At 40.1% G+C, this 25,952-nt stretch overlaps 1 protein-coding gene across 1 annotated transcript; it reads right to left on the bottom strand.

The window, feature by feature from the left end:
• Positions 1-372: 372 nt before the first annotated feature.
• LOC135587664 (transcription factor bHLH84-like) lies at positions 373-2,220 on the bottom strand. The gene is made up of 5 exons (XM_065079302.1): positions 1,462-2,220; positions 1,155-1,385; positions 998-1,063; positions 836-901; positions 373-744 (listed from the first exon to the last, which is right to left on the bottom strand). Exons 1-5 carry the CDS (start codon positions 1,909-1,911, stop codon positions 658-660), a joined length of 900 nt encoding a protein of 299 aa, XP_064935374.1. The 5' UTR covers positions 1,912-2,220; the 3' UTR covers positions 373-657.
• Between the last annotated feature and the right edge of the window lie 23,732 nt (positions 2,221-25,952).

Genomic DNA, 25,952 nt, shown 5'->3' with positions numbered 1-25,952 from the left:
AAATGAGCAGAGCAGTTGAAGGTAAGAAATTGGCGGAAATTGAACCTGTTTGTCTGTCCACATGGAACAATGGTTCAGTCTCCACCAATTCTTATGTTCAGCTTCCAACACACAGCCTACTCAGATGATCTAGTGAGCTATGAGGGAAAGCCAAGCTTGAAACTGAGTGCAAGTGGTTTGCTTAACTCCGAGGAATTCCTTGAGATGGAACACAGCAAGCACAAAGAGGCTGCTTTCTATTTGTGAGTGCACATCGGCTTTGCGCAAACACCAGGCATTCATATGTTTAAGTCTACTGTTCGTATCATCTTTATTGGTATACCAAACCACACTGGGGGTTGCATTACATTAATATTTTGAGCTGTATGAGAGCTACTGGTTGTTTATATTATTAATCTAAGCTCATGAGGAGCACACAATGTCTTATATTTTGTAGCAATACTTTTAGATCCAACATTCAACATTGAGCGACCCCTGTACATTGCATTTGGTGTAGAGATCTCATGTACAAAGAAGCTTGTTTTGTAATATCCATTCCCCAACTCTTCCTTTCATCATCTCCATCACAAAACTTTTAAGCACAGCTAAAGGGATCTGCTCAAGTGATGATCGATCATGTTTCCTTCAGCTTTCCATTCTGACGACCACCGTCTCCTTCTATGGAGAGATATTTAGATCGAATCCGACGCTCATCCCATTGTAAGCGATAGGAGCATACATCCACAGGTCATCAGAACTCAAAAGCTGCAAACAAATGGTTCAAGAAAAAAGCTCAGCGAGGTTTTCTTCCTTCATCTCTCGCTCAAACAAGATATGGTAGAACGTGCAGCGTCACCTTGATTTGGAGATGCAGGAACTTCACGTACTCAACTGCTTCTTCAAGCATTGTGCTGAGATCTACCTGCGTTACATCGACGACCCACAGGCGGGATTCGTTAGATTTCTGTGATCGAGCACACAAATTAAGAGAATAATACTCTGAGGTCGGAGTCTTTACTTTCGTTCCATTTGGAACCAGGCTCTGTAATGTCCTCAGCCTCTCATTGATTCTTTCTCTCCTCTTCTGTAGACATCGATCACGCAGTAACAGCAGCATCGGATCAGAGCACACAAATGAACACTGTCGTCAACCTAAATCAGTGTCTGTTACGTACCCTCGCGTAAAGGCTTTGGGGATCGGTAGATGAACTCCGACCAGCTGTTGCTTTCGAGCTAGAACTTGTGATGCCAGAACCCAGCAGCTCCTGAGAACCATTGCAGTCCTCCTCCGAGCTGTAGCAGCTGGAGCTTTGTGAGTTCAGCTCGCCATTGCCTTCTTCTTCATTGGCAGTGGCAACGGTCCTCTGAGCTTTCTTGGGTTGTGGATTCTTCCTCTTCTTAGGCACCTAAGCGATGTTTGCAACGACCATCAATATGGTTCGGAATCGGCAGTGAAGTGGGCGGAGAGATAAAAGTACTGACCGATGCGGCGGCCCGAGCCTTCTTGTTGGGGCTGACGGTGTGGCCATCCCCGCTCCCTGTCATCTCAAGCTCACTTGTAGTGACTCTTTTCTTGGTGGCCTCGGCGTTGTGATCACAGGGAAGAAGGGGAAATGGCGGCTTCGCGAACAAGCCTCCGACTTCGAGATTGAATTGATCCCCCGGGAAGGATGGCGCGGTGATCTGCTCCTCACCAGTGCAAATGCTGTAGCCTCCGTAGTCGGCGAGAGGAAGAAAACTACTAGAATTGTATTGAGGCCAGTAGGAAGAGTATGAATGGGAGCTGTGATCAGAACAGAGCATGGCAGGCGTCACCATGCTCAGGCCTTGATCTTGCTCCTCAGCGAAATGGTGGGAGTCGCAGAGGTGTGTCATCACCTCGGAGTCGAAGCAGCTCCAACTTCCTTCAGAGACCAAGCCTCCAAACTCCATAGATGGCACTCGAGAGTGATCGAAAGGCTTGGTGACACAGTTGCAGAGATTGGGGAGTACTTATACGGGAGAATGATGCCTGCAAAGGCTTGACTTTCCTCTCCGATGAGCATTTGCAGGGAATAAACTATTTCCTGGTGGCGACATATTCCTGATGGTCTACCATGGGCGACCACAGCAAAGAGCCAAGAGGGAGGCAATCGTGCATTAAAAGAAGCCATGAATTAATCTTAGAAGAACATGATTAACCGATGGGTTTACGGAGGCTTCAGAGTGAGGTGTTGCGAGGATGAGGAAGCACCCAGCCATTGTTTCTCTTGGGTCATAACCTTCATGCTAATTTGGAGCTGTGTTCTTCTTGATCATTTACTTTGGGTCTTGCTTCAGCAACTTGACTGATTCCGTGGCTGAGTTCCATCTTTCACTCTTGTGGCTGCCAAAAGCCAATCTCTCACCTGATGATTTCTTTTCTTGACCATGTCTGCTTCATCCAATTAACAATGGTTGACATTTCTTCTTCTTATTTTTCTCAAAAATAATGAGCATTTCTACTTGCATCAGCACATAAAATTGTATATGAGCCATTAAACATGGATTCAACAATCTGGTTTGACATTCTCCAGTTCATCAACTTATATATGAGCCATTAAACATGGATTAATTGGCATCAAAAGAAATTTTGACTTTTGGCATCGCTAAACGTTGTTTTGACTCTCATTAGGATTGACCATCAAATTCGAAAATGAGAATTATTTGCTGGAAACCACAGAGGTTTAGATTCACATTCTTTGTCTTCATTGATTGTCCTCATCAGTATCATCTTTCCTTTTTCTCTCTCATAATGATGGCAGCAATTCAAGATCTTGGATGGCTGCTACACAATTCAGATCCATGACTCCTCTTGAACTCTAGCTATATATATATATATTTACATATATGAAGGTGGAACACATTGCTTATACATTCACCAAAGTTCTAATTCTGCTGTATACAAAGATATTAACTTCTTACAAGAATCATCTTCTTGTTTTAAGAAACTGAATTCCAATGCCATTGGGCAACTCTCTCTTTTCTACTGATAAATCATTTGTGGCCAAGAAAGATGACAAGTTATTTGATTTAAATCGCCCAATATTAAGTCAACGATCGCATAATAACGGGAGATAAGATGCTGAACAATGGGCAAAGTAGATTAGTCTGACTCCCCTGCACGTTTTTGTGGTTGCAGTTGGAAGGAATATGTATACTGAATAATGCAGCTTGAATTATACAAAACATTTATGATCTATCTTTATGTAGTTTGACAACCATGAAAAGGACTCCTTACAACCTCTACATCTAAAGGTTGATGATTAGTGGCAACTTTCTTTAACAAGGAATAAGATAATATAACTTCCAGAAGTCTTGTAGTCTTTCTGAACTAGAAAATTCAATATGGAAGTCAGAAATTTAAATACATCTACAATTGGATCAGCCCTGACATTTGAAATGACCTTGTGATCTTAAGAAACATAAAAGTCCAGTGTGTTTGCCATCTGATGCTCTCAGCTAAAGGATTTAGAACAGCATGTACTAGGTATCAACACAATTAAGAAACATTGATGCTGCAGAAGGTATGAACTATGGGGCTGTGGCAGTGTCTGACTTTGAGAAACTCAACATACATGGCTTCCTCCTCCATCTGAACAAATAATTCTTGGAGTTGAATAAGCATGAGTCAAAAATACAAAAACCAAGTGGACTAAGCAGAAATAATCCTTCAAGTCAAACAGAATAAAAAATAATGCTACAACTAGGAGACAGTTCCCGGCAGCAAGAAAGATCAACTGCTGCTTCCAAGAAGGCACTGCTGTGGAAATTTCAACGTGCTGAAGTCTGAAACTTGTTCCTTTCCATTTCCATCATCCGATATCAAAATCCCTCTCTCGGAGAAACCATTAGCATATGGGGACTCAAAATTATCACTATTTGGATTCAAGAACATGCAAGATTTGTATTATTTGGATCCCAGAATGCCAAATGAGAGTACCGGAAACTATCAAATGCGCTTCAACACTTTTGTTTCCATATGAATAATGAAAACAGCTAACATTTCGTTGCTCTATATTGAGAAAAATCTTTCCTCCTAACCTATATAAATAGGAAACATATATCAAAAAAGATATATCTTTTGTTTGATATGTGTTTTCTATTTATTTATATAGGTTAGGAGGAAGGATTTTCCTCAACAGAACACCATGTTCAATTGAAAAAATCTTAGCTGCTATTAAATAATTGTTAGAGAATATAAACATGAAACAGGTTTAATGGCTGTGGGATTGGTAATAGCAACAAACAGGTTTAATGGCTCTGCTATTAAATCTTGAAATTTTGACTCTCATTTATCTCCTCTAGATTGTATATCCCTAGATTTTCTCTCTTAATATTTTTATCATTGCCTAACAAATCCTCTCCTCTATTATCAACTTATTTAATGATTTTAAAGGAATAAGGGTGCCCCACTTGATGTTCACTTATGACCTTTTGGTTTTACGTGTCAATAAAGGATACTGTGCCAATATCTTTCAGGTTCTTAATGTTTTCAATCATCTTATCAAAGAAGGTAGTTGGCTTTTTATGTACCTACGATTCCTTCCTATCTCTGGGCTGGTTTCCATTAAGCTTCCAAAACACTCTTATGGATAAGGCTCTCTTTCAAAGGTCTAAAGCTGGTACAAAGGGCTCATCTCGCAAGCTTCTCTAGTAAACTCTATACCCACTCGCCTCGTCTTCAATTGAAATATTTCTGATTCTGTCTTACACCATATAACTGGGATTGCTAAGAATTTTTTTTAGAATATTGATTCTTCTTCCATTCGCATGAAACTAATTAATTGGGAGACTATCAGTAAGCCTAAGTGTTAGGATGAATTAGTACAAATTGATTATAAAATTTGATCTATAAATCAACACATTTCCAAAACTCAATTAATCAAGTTAAAGTTACAATTAAATAGAATAAAATTAAGTTATAAATAAATGGTAAGTAAAAAGAGGTAAATAAATTTATAGTGATTTGGGCTTTCCTACCGACATCCACTCATGACTTCTTTTCTTTCGAGATCACCGATTTTTACTATTGATCTTTTTTTCTAATTGGTAAATATCAACTATCCTTGTTATAACTTTCTACTTTCTTGAGATAAGAAGATAATCTTGATAAAAAAGAAAGGAGTATATCAACGATCCAATTGTATAAAATAACAATTACTTTGATATCTGGTACATTAAAGATCTAAATATTGCATCAAGTTATGGACATCGAAAAGTTAATTGATGACAGGGTCTTAATAAGACTCTCTATATCTATATGTCATCTTAAAAATATGATGAACTTGAATTTAAAATAATATTATTTTAATAATATTATTAAATTTAAATTGAAACAAATTCAATCTTATTAATATTATCATTGCAAAACTAAATATTTAATCAATTTTGAATTTCATATAATAATTAACAAAAGTTAGGCATAAGTGACTACTAACAAAAAAAAGTTATAAAAGCATTATAATTCTTCTCGTTTAACACATAAGCTAGGCGTGAATTACTACTTCTCCCCTCTTGTCATAAAAAATTATGAGTTACTTCTTTCCCTTCTTTATCATCAATAAAATGAATGGAGATATAAGTCATGAATACAAAGAGTCATGTAAAATAAATTTCATATGATAAACACCGAAGGATTATGATTTATTTGGATAAATCTCCTCCTCAATCATTAGCAAAAGAAAGAGGTCTTTAATCAGACATTTGAAAGATTTAACATGTCTAGTTCTCATCTAATAAAATTGAATTATTCCTCACTTAGTGGTTTAGTAAAACTATCTGCTAGTTGATGTTTTATGTCAATGAAATATAGGGATATGTCATGATCGCTTATATGATCCCTAATGAAATGATGTCTAAAGTCAATATGCCTAATTTGAGAATATTGAATTGGATTTTTTGATAAGCAAATTACATTAGTATTGTCGCAGGAAAATTTTTCAAGCAAAGTTCATAATCTTATTTTTCATCCAAATTACTTATGCACAATATGCACCCATCGCAATATATTCAAATTTAGTTATAGATAGTGTGATGGAGTTTTATTTATTAGATAACCAAGACACATGCATGACCTAGGAATTGATATATTCTAGAGGTACTTTCTATTGGAAAACATTACGGAGCATCACATGCGTAGCGAAAAATTAAAACAAAAATTATTTCCTAAACAAAAATCATCAAATTGTCGGAAGATGATCGAGAGTTCAAATCTCAAAATGATAAAACCTTATCAAGAAGTGAGGCATTCTCACATAAGGGAACTTGTATATCCTCTAAAATGCATATCCTAGTTCGCTTAGATGAAGAAGCTCTCGTGAACTCCTCCTTAATAGAAGTTCACATGGTGGATGGCAGCGGTGACACATCTCCTCACGGCAGACTCTTTCCTCATGACGGTGCTTCACCATGTAGTAGGGCGACAGTGGAATTGAGCAAGGTGTCACGAACGGTCGTCGCGCACCCCGCAACAACTCCATTCAACGAACCGCCCGTCGCTCTCATCTATATGTATAGCTACTTGGCAGCCTGTTTTGCCTTGGTTTTAAGTCATTTTGCTTGTGAAAATATAAGTTCGAATAAGTTACAGTGCTACAAAGCGACCGCTCACCGAACCGAGCAAAACAGCTCCGTTTTCGTATGTCGCGGGCTGTTTTCTGTAGCCCGCCTCTACTCACCAAAATGTCAGCCATCTCAGCCCCTTTGAACCCCCCGGGTGGCATAGAGCTGGATGGGGCTTCGGTATAGTGTCGGGCGTTGAACAACCTTTCGCAAGTTCGCACGTTACCTTGATGGGAACTTGTTGTCATGCCCGGCACCCGGTGAGCAGCTATTTGTAGACTTGCAGCTGTTTGTTCAACCCTCTAAAGTCCTTGTTTTCCCCCTCTCCCTCTTTTCTCTTGTGCACGCAAGGTGCTCGCTGAATTGCTTGTAAAGCTTCCCCTCTTTTCATGAGACGTCGGGACTTGTCCGTCACTCGTTCTTTCGAACTAATCAACTTTCTCTTTTACAGGTCCTTCGGGACCTGCGAGAGGTTGCAAGTGGGCTGATCTTTGTGGAGTAATATCGCAAGGGTGAAGCGTGACTTAGGCAACGCAAGATAAGTTCGCGTCTTTGCCGCAAAGGTGCCTCACAACTTAGGCAACGCAAGCTACGTTCACGTCTTGGCCGCAAGGGTGCCTCACATCTTAGGCAATTCCAACTAAAGCCATGACATTGTGGTATCAAAGCGGGCAAAGACTTCGAGTAAGTAGCGAAGGAACTTTGCAACTTCGCCATGGCAAAGCATCATGGCGAATCAAGCAAGATGAGGTAAGCCGGACCCTTGCCCCAAGTAGCCGCAGGTGGGTTGCATGTGCACACTCGCTCTCAGGCTGTTGGAGCCGCTCAAGAGGATCGCGGCAGCGAATATGATGAGTGAGAAGTTGGCTACTCTCCACGAGCGGAGGAGGCACAATCTGGAGCGTCAATTAGGAAAAAGAGTCACAAGGAGAGACTCACAATGGCGGAAACCCGCCTGGATGTTTTTGAAGCGAGCATGGAGGAACTCTACCATGGCCAACATGTTAGGATTGGAGCGGCACTAAGAGGGGGGGGTGAATTAGTGTAGTGGTAAAGTACGATAAACTTTCGACGATTTAAACACTTTCGGAAACTTCATATGATAAAAGCAACATTTCGTTTGAAACCGTTTCGATTGCGTTTTAACTTGAAGGCATACGTAAGAAGGAGACAAAAAAGTAGAGCATCAAAGTGAAGATGGTTTGCAGTAATATAAATGACAATAAGATAAACGCAAACCGATTTATAGTGGTTCGGTCATGCAACCTACATCCACTTGCGAAGCCTTCTTCGATGAGGCTCCCAACTTCTACTAGCAAATCACTTTGAAGGAGAAGGACAAATACTCCTCTTATAACCTTTTACAAGTGGTTCACTCTCTTACAAATTTTCAAAGAGAAAGAAGGAGGTGAACACTCAAGCAATTGAAAACAAGACTTGCTAAAGACTTTAAAAAGTCTTTTGTCTCAATCGAATGCTTCTCAAAGGTTGTATTCTCAGTTGAGAATTGAGGGGTATTTATAGGCCCCAAGAGGATTCAAATTTGGGCTCTAAATTTTGAATTCTCTTGGGTTTCCGAGGCTGGCGGTGCCACCGCCTGTTAATGTCTGACACTGACAGTGTACTGGCGGTGCCATCGCCGAACCTCTCGGGTGCTGGGCGGTGCCATCGCTCAGTCCAGCAGTGCCACCGCTCGGTTCTCGGGTTCTGGGTGGTGCCACCGCCAAATCTAGCGGTGCCACCGCCTACACTATTTTAGCTCACTGGTTGGGCTCCAAACTTGGCCCAAACCAATCCGAACTCGAGCCCAATTGGCCCCTACTTGGGTTATAGGATTAACACCTAATCCTAACCTTAATTAATATGCTAACTATGAATTTAAAGATATTTTCTAAGCTATTACAAAGTCCGTAAGTCAAGACTTCTTCCGGCGAGCTTCCGACGAACTTCCGACGATCTTCTGATAAATTCTCGGAAACCATTCTGCGGACTCCCGGCAAGCTCCTAGACTTCACGATTTGATCTTGGCGAGTTCCGACAAGCTTCTTTGGCAAGCTCCGATCTTTCTCGGTGAGCTCCGTGAACTTCCCACGAACATTTCGACGAGCTTCCGAAAAACCCTTCGGCAAGCTCCCTACTCATTCTCGGCTAGTTCCGGTAGCATTCCCGATAAACCTTCGGACTTCCATCGAACTCTCGAACTCCCAAACGAATCCTTCGTGCTTGACTCCGACACTTTGTTTCGCTTTATGTCTTCGTCGTTATCATAGTTAATTCTACACACACAAGCCAAAGCTCTACTCCGATCTAGACAATTATTACAATGCGAATTGACATTTTGTTGCCCGGCACGTCATTGGTTGGCGCTTCGTCCAATTCTTCAGCGCATCGTCCTCTCTTGCGGCTTGTTGCCCAATCAGCGGTTGACCTTCGCAACCCTAATATCCTTAGCGCAATTCCACTCTCATTGGCCCGATGCCCGACGTCCGAAGCGTTCTGCTATCCAATATCCTGACGTGATCTCCTCCGGCGCAACGTCAATTCCTCCTGCGTCAACTGTCTAATCCTGATCGATTAGACCTGTATCACTCAAAATGCAGTTAAACATCTAAACATAATTAATTAGTTTCATCATCAAAATCCGAGATTCAACAATCTCCCCCTTTTTGATGATGATAACTAATTGATGACTAACGGAGTTAACCTTAACTCTCCGGAGTTTAACCAAACTCCCCCTATCAATATGCTATTGATAGAACACTTGGATTATCCCAAATCCAAGTAACATTCATCACATGTTACGAAAAATATTTAAACCATCATGCAAATATATAAAATATTCAATTCAGTGCATGAAGTCATCAATATACTTCTCCCCTTATGTCATCAACAAAAAGGAGAAGTAGCTCTAGCTATTTTAAAAGATATGCAAGTTTTTGCAACATGAAGCTAGATTTTCATCACAACATATAAGCACAGAAGCATAGCAAGATTCTTAAGTTCAATCATGGCAATTCAACACTTGAATTTTTGTGCAAGATTGCACTTTGCTTTTCTTTGCAAGTAACAATATTTATGATGTTTGATATAGCAAATTTCTTCATTACAATGATCGAGCTAGCAAATTCTTCATTCAAGTGTGCAATCTAGCAATAACTTTCTCCCCCTTTGTCAATGTCAAAAAGAAGGAGAGGAACCAATGATTTAGACTTTTACATCAACTTTGCATCAATCAATATTTCAATCATCACATGATGCATATAAGATAATAATGCAAAGAAATCATTTCATAAAGGATATCAATGTGAAAATTCAACAAGGATCACATGATACAATCGCAAATCATGATATCATTATGCGATACATCATGAGATGATAATTTATCATATCAATGAAAGATATCAATTGTTAAACATGATATGATAATAGTCTCAAAAATTTTAATTTGCAATACATGTGATACATTGCGATACACTAAAAAATTTAATGCGATACTTTTAAGGATATCAACCTATTTTTGATACAAAGCATGGCAAGAGCAATTTTGTTGCAAGTTTTCTAAGTTTTGCACTTTTTGCTTCTTTCGATAGACAAGATCTTTCTTCTCTTTTTGAGAAGTGCAAGCTTGCAAGTTTTACTTAGCATGCTAGAAAGTTTACTTTCATTTTCAATGTATAAGCTAGCAAAACCTTCTCCCCCTTTATCAAAGTCAAAAAGAAAGGGAGGACTCAATGGCTAAAAATTTCAACCATTCAACAAGCTAAATATGCAAAAAATTCATGAAATATATCAATAAGGATAAATTCATGAATACCAAAGATATGATTCATGGTTCATTAAAATTCTTCTTAACAAGTTCACGATCAAGATTCATATAATTCATAATAAAGCAAATTGATGTACAACTATCACATAAGGCATACAAGGCAAAGAAATCTTGTTATTTCTATATTCTGAAATATATGATATCAAGGCTCATGATTCATTTGAAAAGATATAGTACAAAGAGCAACTTGAAACATTCTTATCAAGATCACATTTTAAAATATTCCAAGTATCAAGTGTTTAGAGATAAAAAGTTCCATACATTGCATGAAAAACATAGTATCAAATTTTATCATCATGCAATCTAGCAATTAAAGATGTGTAAGTTTAGCATATTTGCTTTTCTTGAGATAACAACTAATTGCTTCTCTTTAGACTACAAGCTAGCAATTTTGCTTCCGTAATAAGTTAGCATATTTTGTATTTTGAGATAGCCAAGATAGCACATTTGCTTCTTTTGAGATAACAACTCTTTTGAGATAGTGATCTTAGCAAATTTTACATCATGCAAGGTAGCAAATTTTTGTGATGTTCAAGATAGTAAGTTCTTTCTTCTCTTTTGAGAAGTGCTATTTTCGCTTCCTTTACAAAGTGCAAGCTAGCAAAGTGTTTGAAAAAGTGAGTAAATTTTGCAACATACAAGCTAGCAAAAATTTCGAAAGCAAATACAAGATAGCTTTCTTGTTGAAGTGTGTAAGCTATCGATTCTTGCTTCCTATTGTAATGTGCAGGTTGCAAGTCTTGCTTCTTGAGATAGGCAAGATAGTGATGTTCAAGAAGACAACTTTTGCTTCTTGAAATAAGCAAATTAGCAATCTTTGCTACTTAAGATAGGCAAGCTAGCAATCAAGTTTTTGCATCTTCTTGACTTGTGCAAGCTAGCTATCTCCCCCTTTGTATTTCATGCATAATTTCACTTCATCACATTAAGAGTATCAAGAGGAATTAATTGGGTGATGAGATAAATATTTCACGAATACATGGAATTGTATAAAAAATCATATCATAAGTGTTTCATACATTCATATCATCACATGAAGGAATATAAACAAAAATTAGTGATGAGATATTACTTCATGAATACAATAAAATTCATATAGCATATCATGATTTATTATAATTAGTCTTCCTTTTGGTGAATAGCAAAAAGAATAGTAGGAGAGCAAGATCTCAATTCATGCATATCAAATATTCAATCATCAAAATCATGATTCATCTAGAAAATTCTCCTCTTTAAATATTCAAAGAGAGAATCATGATGAACATTCTTGGTTTACATAAAGTTTCAAAACATAATTATCAAGATCATGAATACTAAAAGACTATGAAACATTTCGATAAATCTCCTTTTAAATAGAAAACAATCTTGATTCATAAAGGATTTCATGTTATGAATTTCAAGAGATCAAGATCGTGATTTCGATAAAAAATTATTCAAATTTAAATCATCAAAATCATTATCAAAATCTAAGAGATTCACAAAGACGATACAAATAGATTCATCAAAATCAATAAGATTGAGCAAAATAATTTTCAAGAATGTTTTCCTCTTTTCGATTATTTCAAAACATATGATTTGTTTCATTTATGCCACATAAAAACATTTATCACGTTTAAAACCGAAAGAGTAAGATTTATTATAACAAAAATCAATAAGGTACTTTCATTATGGTAAAAATCAATAATCCATAAATCGCAAGATTCATCATGCATAATTTCGAAATTTATTAAGTATGATCAATATGCATGACACTAAAACATGGTTTCAAAATGTTTAATATTTTTATTACACAATTTTATCATTATGCATCATTATATATAACTTTACAATATCATGCATAAAATCATCAAATCATAGTATTAAAATATTAATATTTTCATTATAACTTTATACATCATTAAGTATACAATTGTCAAGCATGACACTTCACTATTTCCTATAAGCATGCCTATTTCATTTATGTCAAATCAAAACATACATCATTTTTTTAAAGCTACTTTTATGTCAAATCAAAAATTGCATCATTAAGTATCATCATTATGCATTACTTCAAATCAAACATGATTTTATTTATTTTCAAAATATTTATCATGATAGAGCATATAAGCCAAAGAAACTATTAAACATAAAGCATATTCATCAATGATGGTTTTATTGAGTATAAAGTATTTTCAACCAAAATCATTTGTTATTTGTTGTAGTCATACATTTTTTCTTTTTAGGTGAATCTATCTTTTCATGCTTAGTTTGCATACAAAAATCATGCATCATTTTCGAAAGCAACTTTTATCATGGTATAAATCGATAATCCATAAATCGTAAAAGATCATTATGGAAATCATCAATAATCAATAAACTATAAATTACCCAAAACTCATCATCGTCATGCATAGCCTCAATAAATTTATTAGGCATGATATCATATTTCATAAAGTATTTTTAATCAAAATCATTTTGTTTATCATAAACATATAATTTTCATGATTATTTTCAAAATTACTAGAATGATAAGCATGATTTCTATTTTTTTTCATGTAATTTTTAAGAAAATTAATCCTAAACTAAATTAAAAATAACTCATGAAAAGTATTATATAATTTCAAAATAATTCAAGAGAGTTGAGTTACTTACCTTGTAGCCGAAGCTCGTCAAAGCCCAATTCGCCGTTTCACTTTTGGATGTTTTTGATTCATCCTTGGTTGCCTTCCTCTTCTTTGGTCTCTTCCTCCGTTCAAGTTCATTATTTATTTTAGATTTTTGTTTAATAAACTTATTAAGATTTAGTGTTCGAAGTTCAAGTTCATCATTGTCCTCATCACTTGAGTCATCGCTCAAGTGGTATTCATTTGTCCGAAGTTCCAAATCCTTCCTGTTATTTGGAAGGTGATTTTGTTCATCATGTTCATCATGTGCATTGTTCACCATTTCATATGTTATCAACGAACCAATTAGTTCTTTAAGTGAAAAAATATTTAAATCTTTTGTTTCTTGTATTACGGTTATTTTAGGATCCCACCTTTTTGAAAGGGATCTTAAGATCTTGCTTACGAGATCAAAATTCAAAAAAGATTTACTAAGAACTCTTATATTCTTGACGACATCCGTGAAACGGGTGTACATATCGCCTATAGTCTCGCTTGGTTCATTCGAAAAAGCTCAAAATCATGCAATAAAATGTTAACTTTCGAGTCTTTGACTCTACTAGTTCCCTCATATGTGATTTCAAGTGTTCGCCAAATATCAAAAGCCGTTTCGCACGTAGAAATCCGATTAAACTCATTTTTGTCCAAAGCGCAAAATAAGGCATTCATAGCCTTTGCATTTAAAGAAAAATACTTCTTCTCCAAATCCGACCATTCGTTCATCAGTTTAGAGGGAATTTGAAAACTGTTTTCAACAATATTCCATAAATCCAAATTCATAGAAATCAAGAAAACTCTCATTCGAGTTTTCCAATAAGTGTAGTCCAATCCGTTAAACAACGGTGGACGAACAATCGATAAGCCCTCTTGAAAGCCATTAAGAGCCATTTCTCTCGGGTGTAAATCCGAAATGAGAAATACTGGGCTCTAATACCAATTGTTAGGATCGGAGCGGCGCTAAGAGGGGGGGGTGAATTAGTGCAGCGGTAAAGTACGATAAACTTTCGACGATTTAAACACTTTCGGAAACTTCGTACGATAAAAGCAACGTTTCGTTTGAAACTGTTTCGATTACGTTTTAACTTGAAGGCATATGTAAGAAGGAGACAAAGAAGTAGAGCATCAAAGTGAAGATAGTTTGCAGTAATATAAATGACAATAAGATAAACGCAAACCGATTTATAGTGGTTCGGTCATGCAACCTACATCCACTTGCGAAGCCTTCTTCGATGAGGCTCCCAACTTCCACTAGCAAATCACTTTGAAGGAGAAGGACAAATACCCCTCTTACAACCTTTTACAAGTGGTTCACTCTCTTACAAATTTTCAAAGAGAAAGAAGGAGGTGAACACTCAAGCAATTGAAAACAAGACTTGCTAAAGACTTTACAAAGGCTTTTGTCTCAATCTAATGCTTTTCAAATGTTGTATTCTCAGTTGAGAATTGAGGGGTATTTATAGGCCCTAAGAGGATTCAAATTTGGGCTCCAAATTTTGAATTCTCTTGGGTTTCCGAGGCTGGCGGTGTCACCGCCTGTTAGTGTCTAACACTGACAGTGTACTGGCGGTGCCACCGTCGGACCTCTCGGGTACTGGGCGGTGCCACCACTCAGTCCAGCAGTGCCACCGCTCGGTTCTCGGGTTCTGGGCGGTGCCACTGCCTATACTATTTCAGCTCACTGGTTGGGCTCTAAACTTGGCCCAAACCAGTCCGAACTTGAGCCCAATTGGCCCCTACTTGGGTTATAGGATTAATACCTAATTCTAACCCTAATTAACATGCTAAGTATGAATTTAAAGACATTTTCTAAGCTATTACAAAGTCCATAAGTCAAGACTTCTTCTGGCGAGCTTCCGATGAACTTCCGATGGTCTTCCGATAAACTCTCGGAAACCATTCTGTGGACTCCCAGCAAGCTCCTAGACTTCACGATTTGATCTTGGCGAGTTCCGACGAGCTTCTTTGGCAAGCTTCGATCTTTCTCAGTGAGCTCCGTAAACTTCCCATGAACCTTCCAGCGAGCTTCCGAAAAACCCTTGGGCAAGCTCCCTACTCATTCTCGGCTAGTTCCAGCAGCATTCTCGATGAACCTTCGGACTTTCATCGAACTCTCAAACTCCCAAACGAATCCTTAGCGCTTCACTCCGACACTTTGTTTCGCTTTATGTCTTCGTTGTTATCGTAGTTAATCCTGCACACACAAGCCAAAACTCTACTCCGATCTAGACAATTATTACAATGCGAATTGACATTCTGTTGCCCGGCTCGTCATTGGTTGGCGCTTCGTCCGATTCTTCAGTGCATCGTCCTCTCTTGCGGCTTGTTGCTCAATCGGCGGTTGACCTCCGCAACCCCAATATCCTTGGCGTAATTTCACTCTCCTTGGCCCGATGCTCGACGTCCGAAGCGTTTTGCCATCCAATATCCTGACGTGATCTCCTCCGGCGCAACGTCAATTCCTCCTGCATCAACTGTCTAATCCTGATCGAGTAGACCTGTATCACTCAAAATGCAGTTAAACATCTAAACATAATCAATTAGTTTCATCATCAAAATTTGAAATTCAACACAACAAAGGCTTGTTGGGGTAGAGAGCTCGCAAGAGGAAGCAAAGTCCAGGATTGACAAGGTCGAGGCCCTAGTCAACCAACTATCAGATGACACCAAAGACTCCATGCAACACCTGCAGGAAGTTGTGGTGGAACTCACTTCTAGGGTGGCTATGCTCACAAGAGCACTAAATGCGGGAGAGGAAGCAACACCCATGTTGCACCACCACAAAATTTGAGGGCACCCGAGCCTCATGGATATGGATGGGCCATAGATGCTAAAGAGCTCAAGAATTTTCTGTTTGACATGGAACAATACTTTCGAGCTACGAGGCCCAATTCTGAAGATACCAAAGTTTCTATAGCAACAATGTATCTGAACGGAGATGTGAAACTTTGGTGGCGAACCCGTTGGGAGGAGATCCAACAAGGTCGGTGTCAGGTTGACATATGGGAAGACTTGAAGCGGGAGTTGAGAACTTAGTTCCTACCAGAGAACACAGAGTTTGTCGCAAGAAGGAAGTTGAGACAACTCCACCAGAGTACCACTATTTGAGACTATGTGAAACAATTTTCTGCACTAATGTTGGACATAAGACATGTCCGAGAAGGACAAGTTGTTCAGCTTCCTCGATGGTTTAAAGTCATGGGCTCAACAGGAACTAAATCAAAGGAATGTCACCGATATGGTCGGGGCAATTGCTGCTGCAGAAAGGCTCACTAACTTTATTTCCTTCGAAGACCTAGGGAGAAGGAAATAATCTTCAGACAATCGCCCTTTAAAACATTCTCGAGGGAAGGAGCTCGGGGGCAAACAAAAGAAGAAGAGTTCTCACAAAGGGCCAAACTCAAAAGGCAAGGCCTCAAAACCTGGAAGATGCTTCTTGTGCGGAGGACTACATATGGTGAGGGAGTGCCCACAAAAACAGGCACTCAATGCTTTGATGGCTTCCATCCACCCCCCCCCCCCGATCGGACAAGGGCAAAGCTATTACTCTTAGTTCAAGCAATTATGAATCCAGCAGCGACGACGAGGAGTCGCAAGGACCCTAGATGGGGGCAATGCGTTTGTTGAACGCCATGTGGGGTCAAGTGGGAGAGAACATGAAGACAAAGCTACAAAAAGCAGGAAGTAGTGAGCTGATGTATGTGAACATCAAGCTAAATGGCCAAATGACTCGTGCAATGGTGGACACGGGCGCTACCCACAACTTCATAGCAGATCGAGAAGCAAAGCGACTTGGGTTGATCTTGGAGAAGAGCCCAAGCTAAATGAAGGTGGTGAACTCGAAGGCTAAGCGAATCTCCAGGTTGGCGAAGGGAGTTCCCATCAAAATCGGGACATGGAGTGGGAACACCAACATGATGGCAGTGCCACTAGATGACTTTCAAATGATTTTTGAAATGGAGTTCATGCACGCGGCGAAGTTGGTGCCAATGCCATTCTTAAACTCCCTATGTATGATGGGAGGTGACGACCCCTGCATGGTTTCTATCTCTCTGAGAGGAACCAAGGAGCCCCAATATATATCGGCATTAGAACTGAAGAAAGGGGTATGAAAAGGTGAATTAACATTCGTGGTTGCTATAAAGCTAAAGTCACTCGACGAGAAGGCCATTCAAGAACCTGCTATGGTGGTGAACGTCTTGAAAGAGTTCAATGACGTTATGCCACCCAAATTGTCGAAGACTCTTCCACCACGCAGAGGCGTGGATCACAACATCGAGCTGGAGCCAGGAGTGAAACCTCCAGCGAGACCACCCTACCGCATGTCCCCGCTAGAGTTGGCAGAACTCAGAAAGTAATTAGGTGAACTGCTATGTGGTGGTCTCATCCGTAGCTCTAAAGCACCTTTCGGAGCTCCAGTTCTCTTCCAGAAGAAACAAGAAGGGAGCCTTCGACTATGCATCGATTATCGAGCCCTTAATAAAGTAACAGTGAAGAACAAGTATCCCATCTCGATCATCGCGGACTTGTTTGACCAGTTGGGCAAAGCTAAGTATTTCTCGAAACTTGACCTTCGGTCGAGGTATTGGTAGGTGCGCATTGCTGAAGGCGACGAAACAAAGACTACCTGTATGACCAAGTATGGAGCGTTTGAGTTCTTGGTGATGCCTTTCGGCTTAACCAATGCTCCAGCCACATTCTGCACTCTCATGAACCAACTATTCAAGGAGTATTTGGACAAGTTCGTGGTCGTCTACTTAGACGATATCGTCATATACAGCCAAATGCTCGAGGAGCATATTCAGCACCTTCGGATAATTTTCAATGTTCTCAGGGAGAACACTTTGTTCGTAAAAGGGAGAAATGCTACTTTGCCCAAATAGAGATCTTATTCTTGGGGCGTCGAATTGGTGATGGTTCCATTCGCATGCACAAATCAAAAGTGCAAGCGGTTGTGGAATGGCGAACTCCAAAGAAGGTGCTAGAGTTGAGATCCTTCCTTGGTTTCGTCAACTACTATCGACACTTCATAGCGGGGTACTCGAAGCGTGCAACTCCACTGACGGAGTTACTGAAGAAGGAGCAGCCTTGGAAGTAGTCAGACAAATGTGAAATAGCATTCTAAGATCTAAAGGCTGCTGTTATGGAAGAACCAGTGCTCAAATTGCTAGACTATGGGGAGCCTTTTGAAGTCCATATAGATACTTCGGACTTCGCTAATGGGAGAGTACTCATGCAGGAAGGTCATCCGGTGGCCTACAAGAGCCGCAAGCTCAACGAGACCGAGTGACGGTATCCAGTGCATGAGAAGGAGTTGACAGCGGTGATCCACTGTCTACGAGTTTGGCGACACTACCTTCTCAGATCGTGATTTGTGCTAAGGATAGATAACATCGCTCTGAGCTATTTCCAAACACAGAAGAAACTTTCCCCAAAACAAGAACGATGGTAGGACTTCTTGGCTGAATTTGATATGGCAATGGAGTATAAGCCTTGGAAGGCAAACATCATGGCCGATGCATTGAGTCAGAAAGTGGAGCATGTGAATGTCATACAATTGGAGGACGGAGGCCAAGCAAGTCAATTGCATTCCAACTTCCTTTCCAAGATCAGGGATGGACTGTATAGTGATCCCCAAGCAGTTCTGCTGATGCAGCTCATCAAAGAAGTCAAGACACGATGATTTTGGGTCCAGGAGGGACTCGTGTACACAAAAGAGAATCGGGTTTATATTCCTCGAGTGGACAATTTGAGGCGTGAACTCTTAAGAGAGTGTCACGATTCCCTTTGGGCTGGACACCCAGGTATTCATCGAACATTGGCTCTCATGGAGAGGGCCTTTTACTGGCCGAAGATGGGGACTGATGTGGAGGAATATGTTCGAACATGCCTCACTTGCCAACAAGACAAGGCGGAGCAGTGGAAGCCGGTGGGACTTTTGGAGCCGTTGCCCATACCAGAAAGGCCGCGGGAGAGCATTTCCTTAGACTTCATATTGAGCTTGCCACTAGTAGGGAGACTCGGATTGATACTCATGGTAGTCGATCGATTTTCAAAGTATGCAACTTTCATTGCTGCTCCCCTACACTGTTCAGCAAAGGAGGCGGCCAAGCTGATGATGAAGGATGTGGTGAAGTATTGGGGAGTCCCGCACAATATCATCAGTGATCAGGATGCTCAGTTCCTGGGATGATTCTGGACCGAGTTATTCAAACTGTTGGGATCCAAGTTACACTTCTCCACAAGTCTCCACCCTAAGACGGATGGCCAAACTGAGAGGATAAACTCGCTCCTGGAGCAATATCTCCGGCACTACGTGAGTGCCAACCAACGAGATTGGGTGAAGCTATTGGACATTACCCAAATCTCCTACAACTTGTAGCGGAGCTATGCATCCCACAAGAGCCCCTTTGAGATCATTACCGGACAACAACCGTCAACTCCTCACACCATGGCAATTGGGTATACTGGAAGTATTTTGTCAGCCTACCACTTCGCAAAGGAGTGACACTGAAATGCAGATGTTGCTCGGGCTTTCTTGGAGAAGGCGGCAAAAAGGATGAAGAAGTGGGCAGACTTGGGAAGGCGACCGTAAGAGTTCAAGGTTGGAGATTTGGTGTTAGTAAAGTTCCAACCAGCATCACTTCAATTTTTTAGGAACAAAATCCATAAAGGATTGGTGCGCAAGTATGAAGGGCCCTTCCCAATTATCAGCATAGTAGGCAACGTCTCTTACAAGTTGCAGCTGCCAGCGTGGTTCAAAATTCACAACGTTCTTCACGCTAGCAACCTAAAAGCCTACCACTCGGATCCGCAAGATGCTTCCTGAAGTATTCCAACTCGGCTATCTCCCATCACAGCCTCCTAGGAGAAGCGAGTTGAAACCATTCTGACGGACCATAAGATAAAGCTACCCAATGGAGCTAAGCAAACAGAGTACTTGGTGAAGTGGCGAAAGCTTCCCTAAACTGAAGCCAGTTGGGAGCCTGAAGACGCCCTACGACATGAAGAAGCAATCATCAATAATTACAAACAAGCATCGACGAGGGCGTCAACAGTTTAAGTGGGGGAGAATCTCACGAACGATCGTCGCGCACCCGCAACAACTCCATTCAACGAACTGTCCGTCGCTCTCATCTAAATGTATAGCTACTTGGTGGCCTATTTTGCCTTGGTTTTGAGTCATTTTGCTTATAAATATGTAAGTTCAAACAAGTTATAGCGCTACAAAGCGATCGCTCACCGAACCGAGCAAAACTGCCCCAAAACAGCCCAAAACAGCTCTGTTTTTGTATGCCATAGGCTGTTTTCTGTAGTCTGCCTCTGCTCACCAAAACATCAGCCATCTCAGCCTCTTTGAAACCCCCGGGTAGCATAGGGTTGGATGGGGCTTCGGTATAGTGTCGGGCGTTGAACAACCTTTCGCAAGTTCGCACGTTACCTTAACAGGAACTTGTTGTCGCGCCCGGCACCCGGTGAGCAGTTGTTTGTGGACTTGTAGCTATTCGTTCAACCCTCTAAAGTCCTTATTTTCCCCCTCTCCCTCTTTTCTCTTGTGTACGCAAGGTGCTTGCTGAATTGCTTGTAAAGCTTCCCCTCTTTTCGCGAGACGTTAGGACTTGTCCATCGCTCGTTCTTTCGAACTAATCAACTTTCTCTTTTATAGGTCCTTCGGGACCTGCAAGAGGTTACAAGTGGGCTGATCTTTGCGGAGCAATATCGCAAGGGCGAAGTGTGACTTAGGCAATGCAAGCTAAGTTCGTGTCTTTGCCGCAAGGGTGCCTCACGACTTAGGCAACGCAAGCTATGTTCACGTCTTGGCCGCAAGGGTGCCTCACGCCTTAGGAAATTCCAGCTAAGGCCGTGACAAAGGGGTAGCCTTCTTACTGTCCTCTCACACAAGAGAGGCGTCGGTTGAGAGAGATGGGGAGGAGGAGATGGGAGGCCGGCGGCTCAAGTGAGTCTAGCCTATGACTCATGGAGACCCACTCATATTTATAGAGATCTCTCTTGCTAACCCTAATGGATCCCATGTAATAGCTTAATGGGTATTAGATCTACATCCAATAACTATTCTAAGTTTCATGTTCTATTGGGTCTCACCCAATGGATCTATTAAAAAAAGGACATATTGGACATTCCATATCAAATCCTCTATTCATCGTGTCATCCACCTATTATGTATGACCCTATAGGCTCGATACCGAGTTTGCCGTGAGTTGCACTTATCAAAACCCCTTCTGACTCAGTGAAATATTATTCTTATAATAATTTACTTAACTCATCAACTATTGATGTACTAGGCCACTACGCTATAGTCCCCAAATAGTATAGAGGGATCTAATCCATTGGACTTATCTACCCTTACTTATAGTATATCTATTCTCTCATCTATTTAATATTCCAAAGATCGTATTTTGGGCATGGTATTGTTAGGCCCATACGGAATCTATTCAAGTCTCACTCTTATCGAATTCTCTCGGATAAGTTCATCTCTTTTAATCTAAGTGACCCTAGCTAGGGATTTGTCTGAATGAGAGCACACGGGATATTCTTTTCATGATACCGAGGGTGGATGATCTATTATTGATGCACAATTGCCTTCATAAGATTAACTATCATTCTCAATGACTATTTGTACTAGATTTAGAACTTCTAAATCTATAAGTCTGGTATCAAAGAATGAAGTACTCAAACAAGGCATCCTTGATGTCTTAAGTCCAAGGACTAGATACACAACTAGGACTATAGAATTGTTGTTTGACGATAAGGTATCATTGATCATCCAACATTCTATAAGTGAATTATTCAATGAACTCATTCTCCAATGAGCACCTACACTATATCCCTAATGTCCCCACATAAGTAGCTATGAGATTAGCTGCCACTTTTATATGGATGGGTATATAGTACATCGATCTATCCGATTATCTTAATATTCTTCTCGAGTAACCAATGACTAAGAATATTTAGGATTTGTGTTTAAAGGGAATTGGTCTTATTATCATGATCTAATCATGATCCAATTCCTATTATATAGATTCAAGGACATCACAACATATATTTATTATGCAATATAGAGTAAGAAAATATCATTATTATTATTAAGCAAAAAGATTGTATAACATATTACAAGTGTCATCACACATGTGATTGGCTTATAGGGCACCTATAACTAGCAATCTCTCACTTGACCAAAAGTCAATCACTCATGTGCCTAATCCCCATTAAACTTGCTGATGTTAAAAAATAATATGAGATATTAGCTTCGTTAGTAGATCTGCAATGTTATCCTTAAACATAACTTTTTCCACTACTATATCATCATAGGCTACGATCTCTCTAGTCAAATGAAACCTTTTCAAAATGTGCTTGGACTTCTAATAAGACCTAGGTTCATTTGCTTGAGCAATCACCCCATTGTTGTTGTAATATAAGGGAATCGATTCTTTGCTGCTCGGCACGACTCCTAGATCTAAGATGAGCTTCTTCATCCAAACTGCTTCCTTTGTTGCTTTTGTCACAACAATATACTCCACCCCGGTGGTTGAGTCAACAGTAGTGTCTTGCTTTGAACTTTTCTAGCTTACTGCTCATTCATTCAGGATGAACATATTAGGATCGAGAGCACTAAGAGGGGGGGGGGGGGGTGAATTAGTGCAGCGGAAATCTTTTAGCGATTAAAAACGAAAGCTGCGTTCGTTTGATAAAAACTATTTTGATGCAAAAGCCGATTCTAAGAATACTTATGATTAAGTGCAGTTTATGTCTAAACACAGTTTGCGTCTAAGCGCAGTTTACGCAGTTTGCGTCTAAATGCAGTTTGCGTCTAAATGCAGATTGCGTCTAAGCGCAGTTTGCGTCTAAACGCAGTTTGCGTCTAAGATCAGATTGCGTCTAAGCACAGTGCAGTTTGCGTCTAAACGTAGTTTTACGTCTAAACACAGTTTTACGTCTAAACGTAGTTTTACGTCTAAACGCAGTTTGCGTCTAAACGCAGTTTTACTTCTAAACGTAGTTTTATGTCTAAACGCAGTTTGCGTCTAAACGCAGTTTTACGTCTAAACGTAGTTTTACGTTTAAAAGTAGTTAACGTCTAAAACACAGTTTTAAAGGGATCTAAACTTAGAAACTTCATTCGTAAAAGCGCAGAAGACAGTTTTGCATAATCAAAACGTAAACTTAAACTGCAATGTATGAAAACACCGATTTACGTCTGAATGCAGATTCGGAAAGATCAGCACTTAGAAACTTGTTTGTAAAGGCGCAGAGAGCAGTAACTATGTAGGAGGTTTGCAGTAATGATAAAGTGCTCAAAATAAACACAAACCAGAGATTTAGAGTGGTTCGGTCAGTCTTGACCTACTCCACTTTTGGCTTCCTCCACCGACGAGGTCACCGACGTCAACTAGAGGCCTTCCTTCAATAGGCGAAGGCCAACTGCCCTTTTACAGATTCACTCCTTTTGATGGGCTCAGGAGACAACCCTTACAGGACCTTTCTCTCCTCTCTTTACAACTCAAGACTTGAAGAACAGAAAGAGGGGAACTTTAGGACTTTTCACAAATTTGAGCTCTTAGAATCACAGAAAAGATCAAGAATTCGGTGTAGGTCTGTATCTTTTCAGTGTTGAATGGGTGGGGTATTTATAGGCCCCAACCTAATTCAAATTTGGAGCTCAAAACGATCAAATCCCGGAATTCCGGGATCAAGCGGTTGCACCTCCTGACTAGAGAGGTTGCACCACCTGGCAGAGCTCGAAGACTGAGCCCAGGCGGTTGCACCTCTATGTCAGGGGCGGTTGCACCTCCTGAGTCTGGCTCGGAGACTGAGCCCCAAGCGGTGCCACCTCTTGACTGAGGCGGTTGCACCTCTCTGCCAGAGCTCGAAGACCGAGCTCAGGCGGTGCCACCTCTCTGTCAGGGAGGTTGCACCGCCCAGTCTAGCTCGAAGACTGAGCTCAGGCGGTGCCACCTCCTGGCTGGGGCGGTTGCACCGCCTAGTCTCGCTGGGAGGCTTAGCCCAGGCGGTGCCACCTCCTGGCCTAGGCGGTTGCACCTCTTGGTGCAATCAGGGTCCGAATGGTTAGCTCCATTCGGCCCAATTTCAGTCTTTCAGGGGCCCAATTGCCCCAAGATTAAGCTAATGGGATCACCTCCCATTTTCCAACTTAATCAATGTGCTAACTATGATTAGATCTAAGACAATTTCTGCAGCTTTGCTTCGGTGCGTCAATCGCTTCTTCCGGCGAGTTTCCGGCGAACTTCCGTCGATCATCCGATGAACCCTCGGTGATGCTCCTACGGACTTTCGGCAAACTCCTGGACTTTGCGACGATCCACTTGGCGAGTTCCGAAGAGCTTCGCTTGGCAAGCTTCTGGACTTCTCGGATCTGTTCTCGCAGAACCTCCGACGATCGTCCGAACTTCCGTCGAACTCTCGAACTCCCAACGTGATCATGAATCCGGTGCAACTTCTGCTGCTTGTCTAACTTTCATCGTAGTTAATCCTGCACACTTATCTCAACACATAGATTAGACAACAAATGACAATTGACTTCATCATCAAAATTCGAGATTCAACAATCTCCCCCTTTTTGATGATGACAATCAATTGATAATGGAGTTATCCTTAACTCCCCCTATCTATATGCCATAGTTGAGATAAGTCAACCTTGAATTCAAGACCTAAGAATTCAAGTGACATATTGATAAGTTAGATCAGTTAAACTTATCAATACTCCCATCATGATACTCATCATGATGTATCTCTTCAAAGATGATGTCAAGGCTTGACATACATCATCAAGTTTGTATGATTGTGTTTGTAACTATTCATCATGTAGTTTGAACATTATCATATAAAGCTGTGAAGCACTATTACATGATGCACACATTTGAAATATTCTAGCAAGTTTTGCATTTTCTTCACATGATAAGATATCAACTCAGGGCATAATGCAAACTTTAGCACATGTTCATATATCTCTTGGTGATGCAAGGATGGCATAATCATAGCAGTGTTTATAGCATCACTCATAGTATTTCTAATCATGGCAGTGTTTATCAATTCATATATCTCCCCCTTTGTCATCAACAAAAAGCATAGTAATTATGATACCAGGAAAATAATAATAGCAAGCTTATAGAGAAATTTTACATAGATTGCTTTAAATACTTCTTCCCCTTTTTGTTATAATCCATTGTCTATGTAAAGATTTTGCAGGATGGAATACATACACATGAATCACTTCATCAAATCTATTTCAGAAACTTATTTTTCATGAAAGTGTACGAGAAAATCTATTTTATAGCATTCGAATAAATAAGATGCATTCGGACAAGATTTTGTTGCAGATTTTCACATATAATCATAGAAACATGGCAATCAAGTGATTTGATCATTCAATATAGTCCGAAAAATAATTTTAACAAATTTATCTATTCGGACACATCAACATTCCTAATTCTCTTCGAATGAAATCAAATTGTTCTTCACTTAGAGGTTTTGTAAAAATGTCAGCTAGTTGATGTTTAGTATCAATGAACTCTATGGTTACGTCATGATTAGTGACATGATCTCGTATAAAGTGATGTCTAATATCAATATGTTTTGTTCTTGAGTGTTGTATAGGATTCTTAGTTAAGCATATTGCACTCGTGTTATCACATTTAATGGGAATATCTTTAAGATTAACTTTGTAATCTTCTAAAGTGTTTTTCATCCATACAACTTGTGCACAGCATGCACTTGCTGCAATATATTCAGCTTCGGTTGTTGATAGAGCAACCGAGCTTTGTTTCTTAGATGACCAGGAAACAAGGGCATGTCCTAAAAATTGACATGATCCTGATGTGCTTTTTCTATCTAGTCTACAGCCAGCGAAGTCCGCATCAGCATAAGCTGTTAACTCAAAATTTTCTGAT

This window comes from Musa acuminata, chromosome BXJ1-1 (assembly GCF_036884655.1).
Source record: "Musa acuminata AAA Group cultivar baxijiao chromosome BXJ1-1, Cavendish_Baxijiao_AAA, whole genome shotgun sequence".
NCBI classification, from domain to species: domain Eukaryota; kingdom Viridiplantae; phylum Streptophyta; class Magnoliopsida; order Zingiberales; family Musaceae; genus Musa; species Musa acuminata.
The sequence above is the reverse complement of the archived record's forward strand: the minus strand, read 5'-3'. Positions and strand labels throughout refer to the sequence as shown.

What these genes read in the sequence shown, in the direction of transcription:
- LOC135587664 (XM_065079302.1), bottom strand. Translation starts at nt 1,911, where the DNA reads ATGGAGTTTGGAGGCTTGGTCTCTGAAGGAAGTTGGAGCTGCTTCGAC. An exon ending in AGGCTCGGGCCGCCGCATCG is followed by an intron (nt 1,386 to 1,461) that starts GTCAGTACTTTT and finishes AACATCGCTTAG; the next exon opens with GTGCCTAAGAAGAGGAAGAA. An exon ending in TCCTGCATCTCCAAATCAAG is followed by an intron (nt 745 to 835) that starts GTGACGCTGCAC and finishes ATTTGTTTGCAG; the next exon opens with CTTTTGAGTTCTGATGACCT.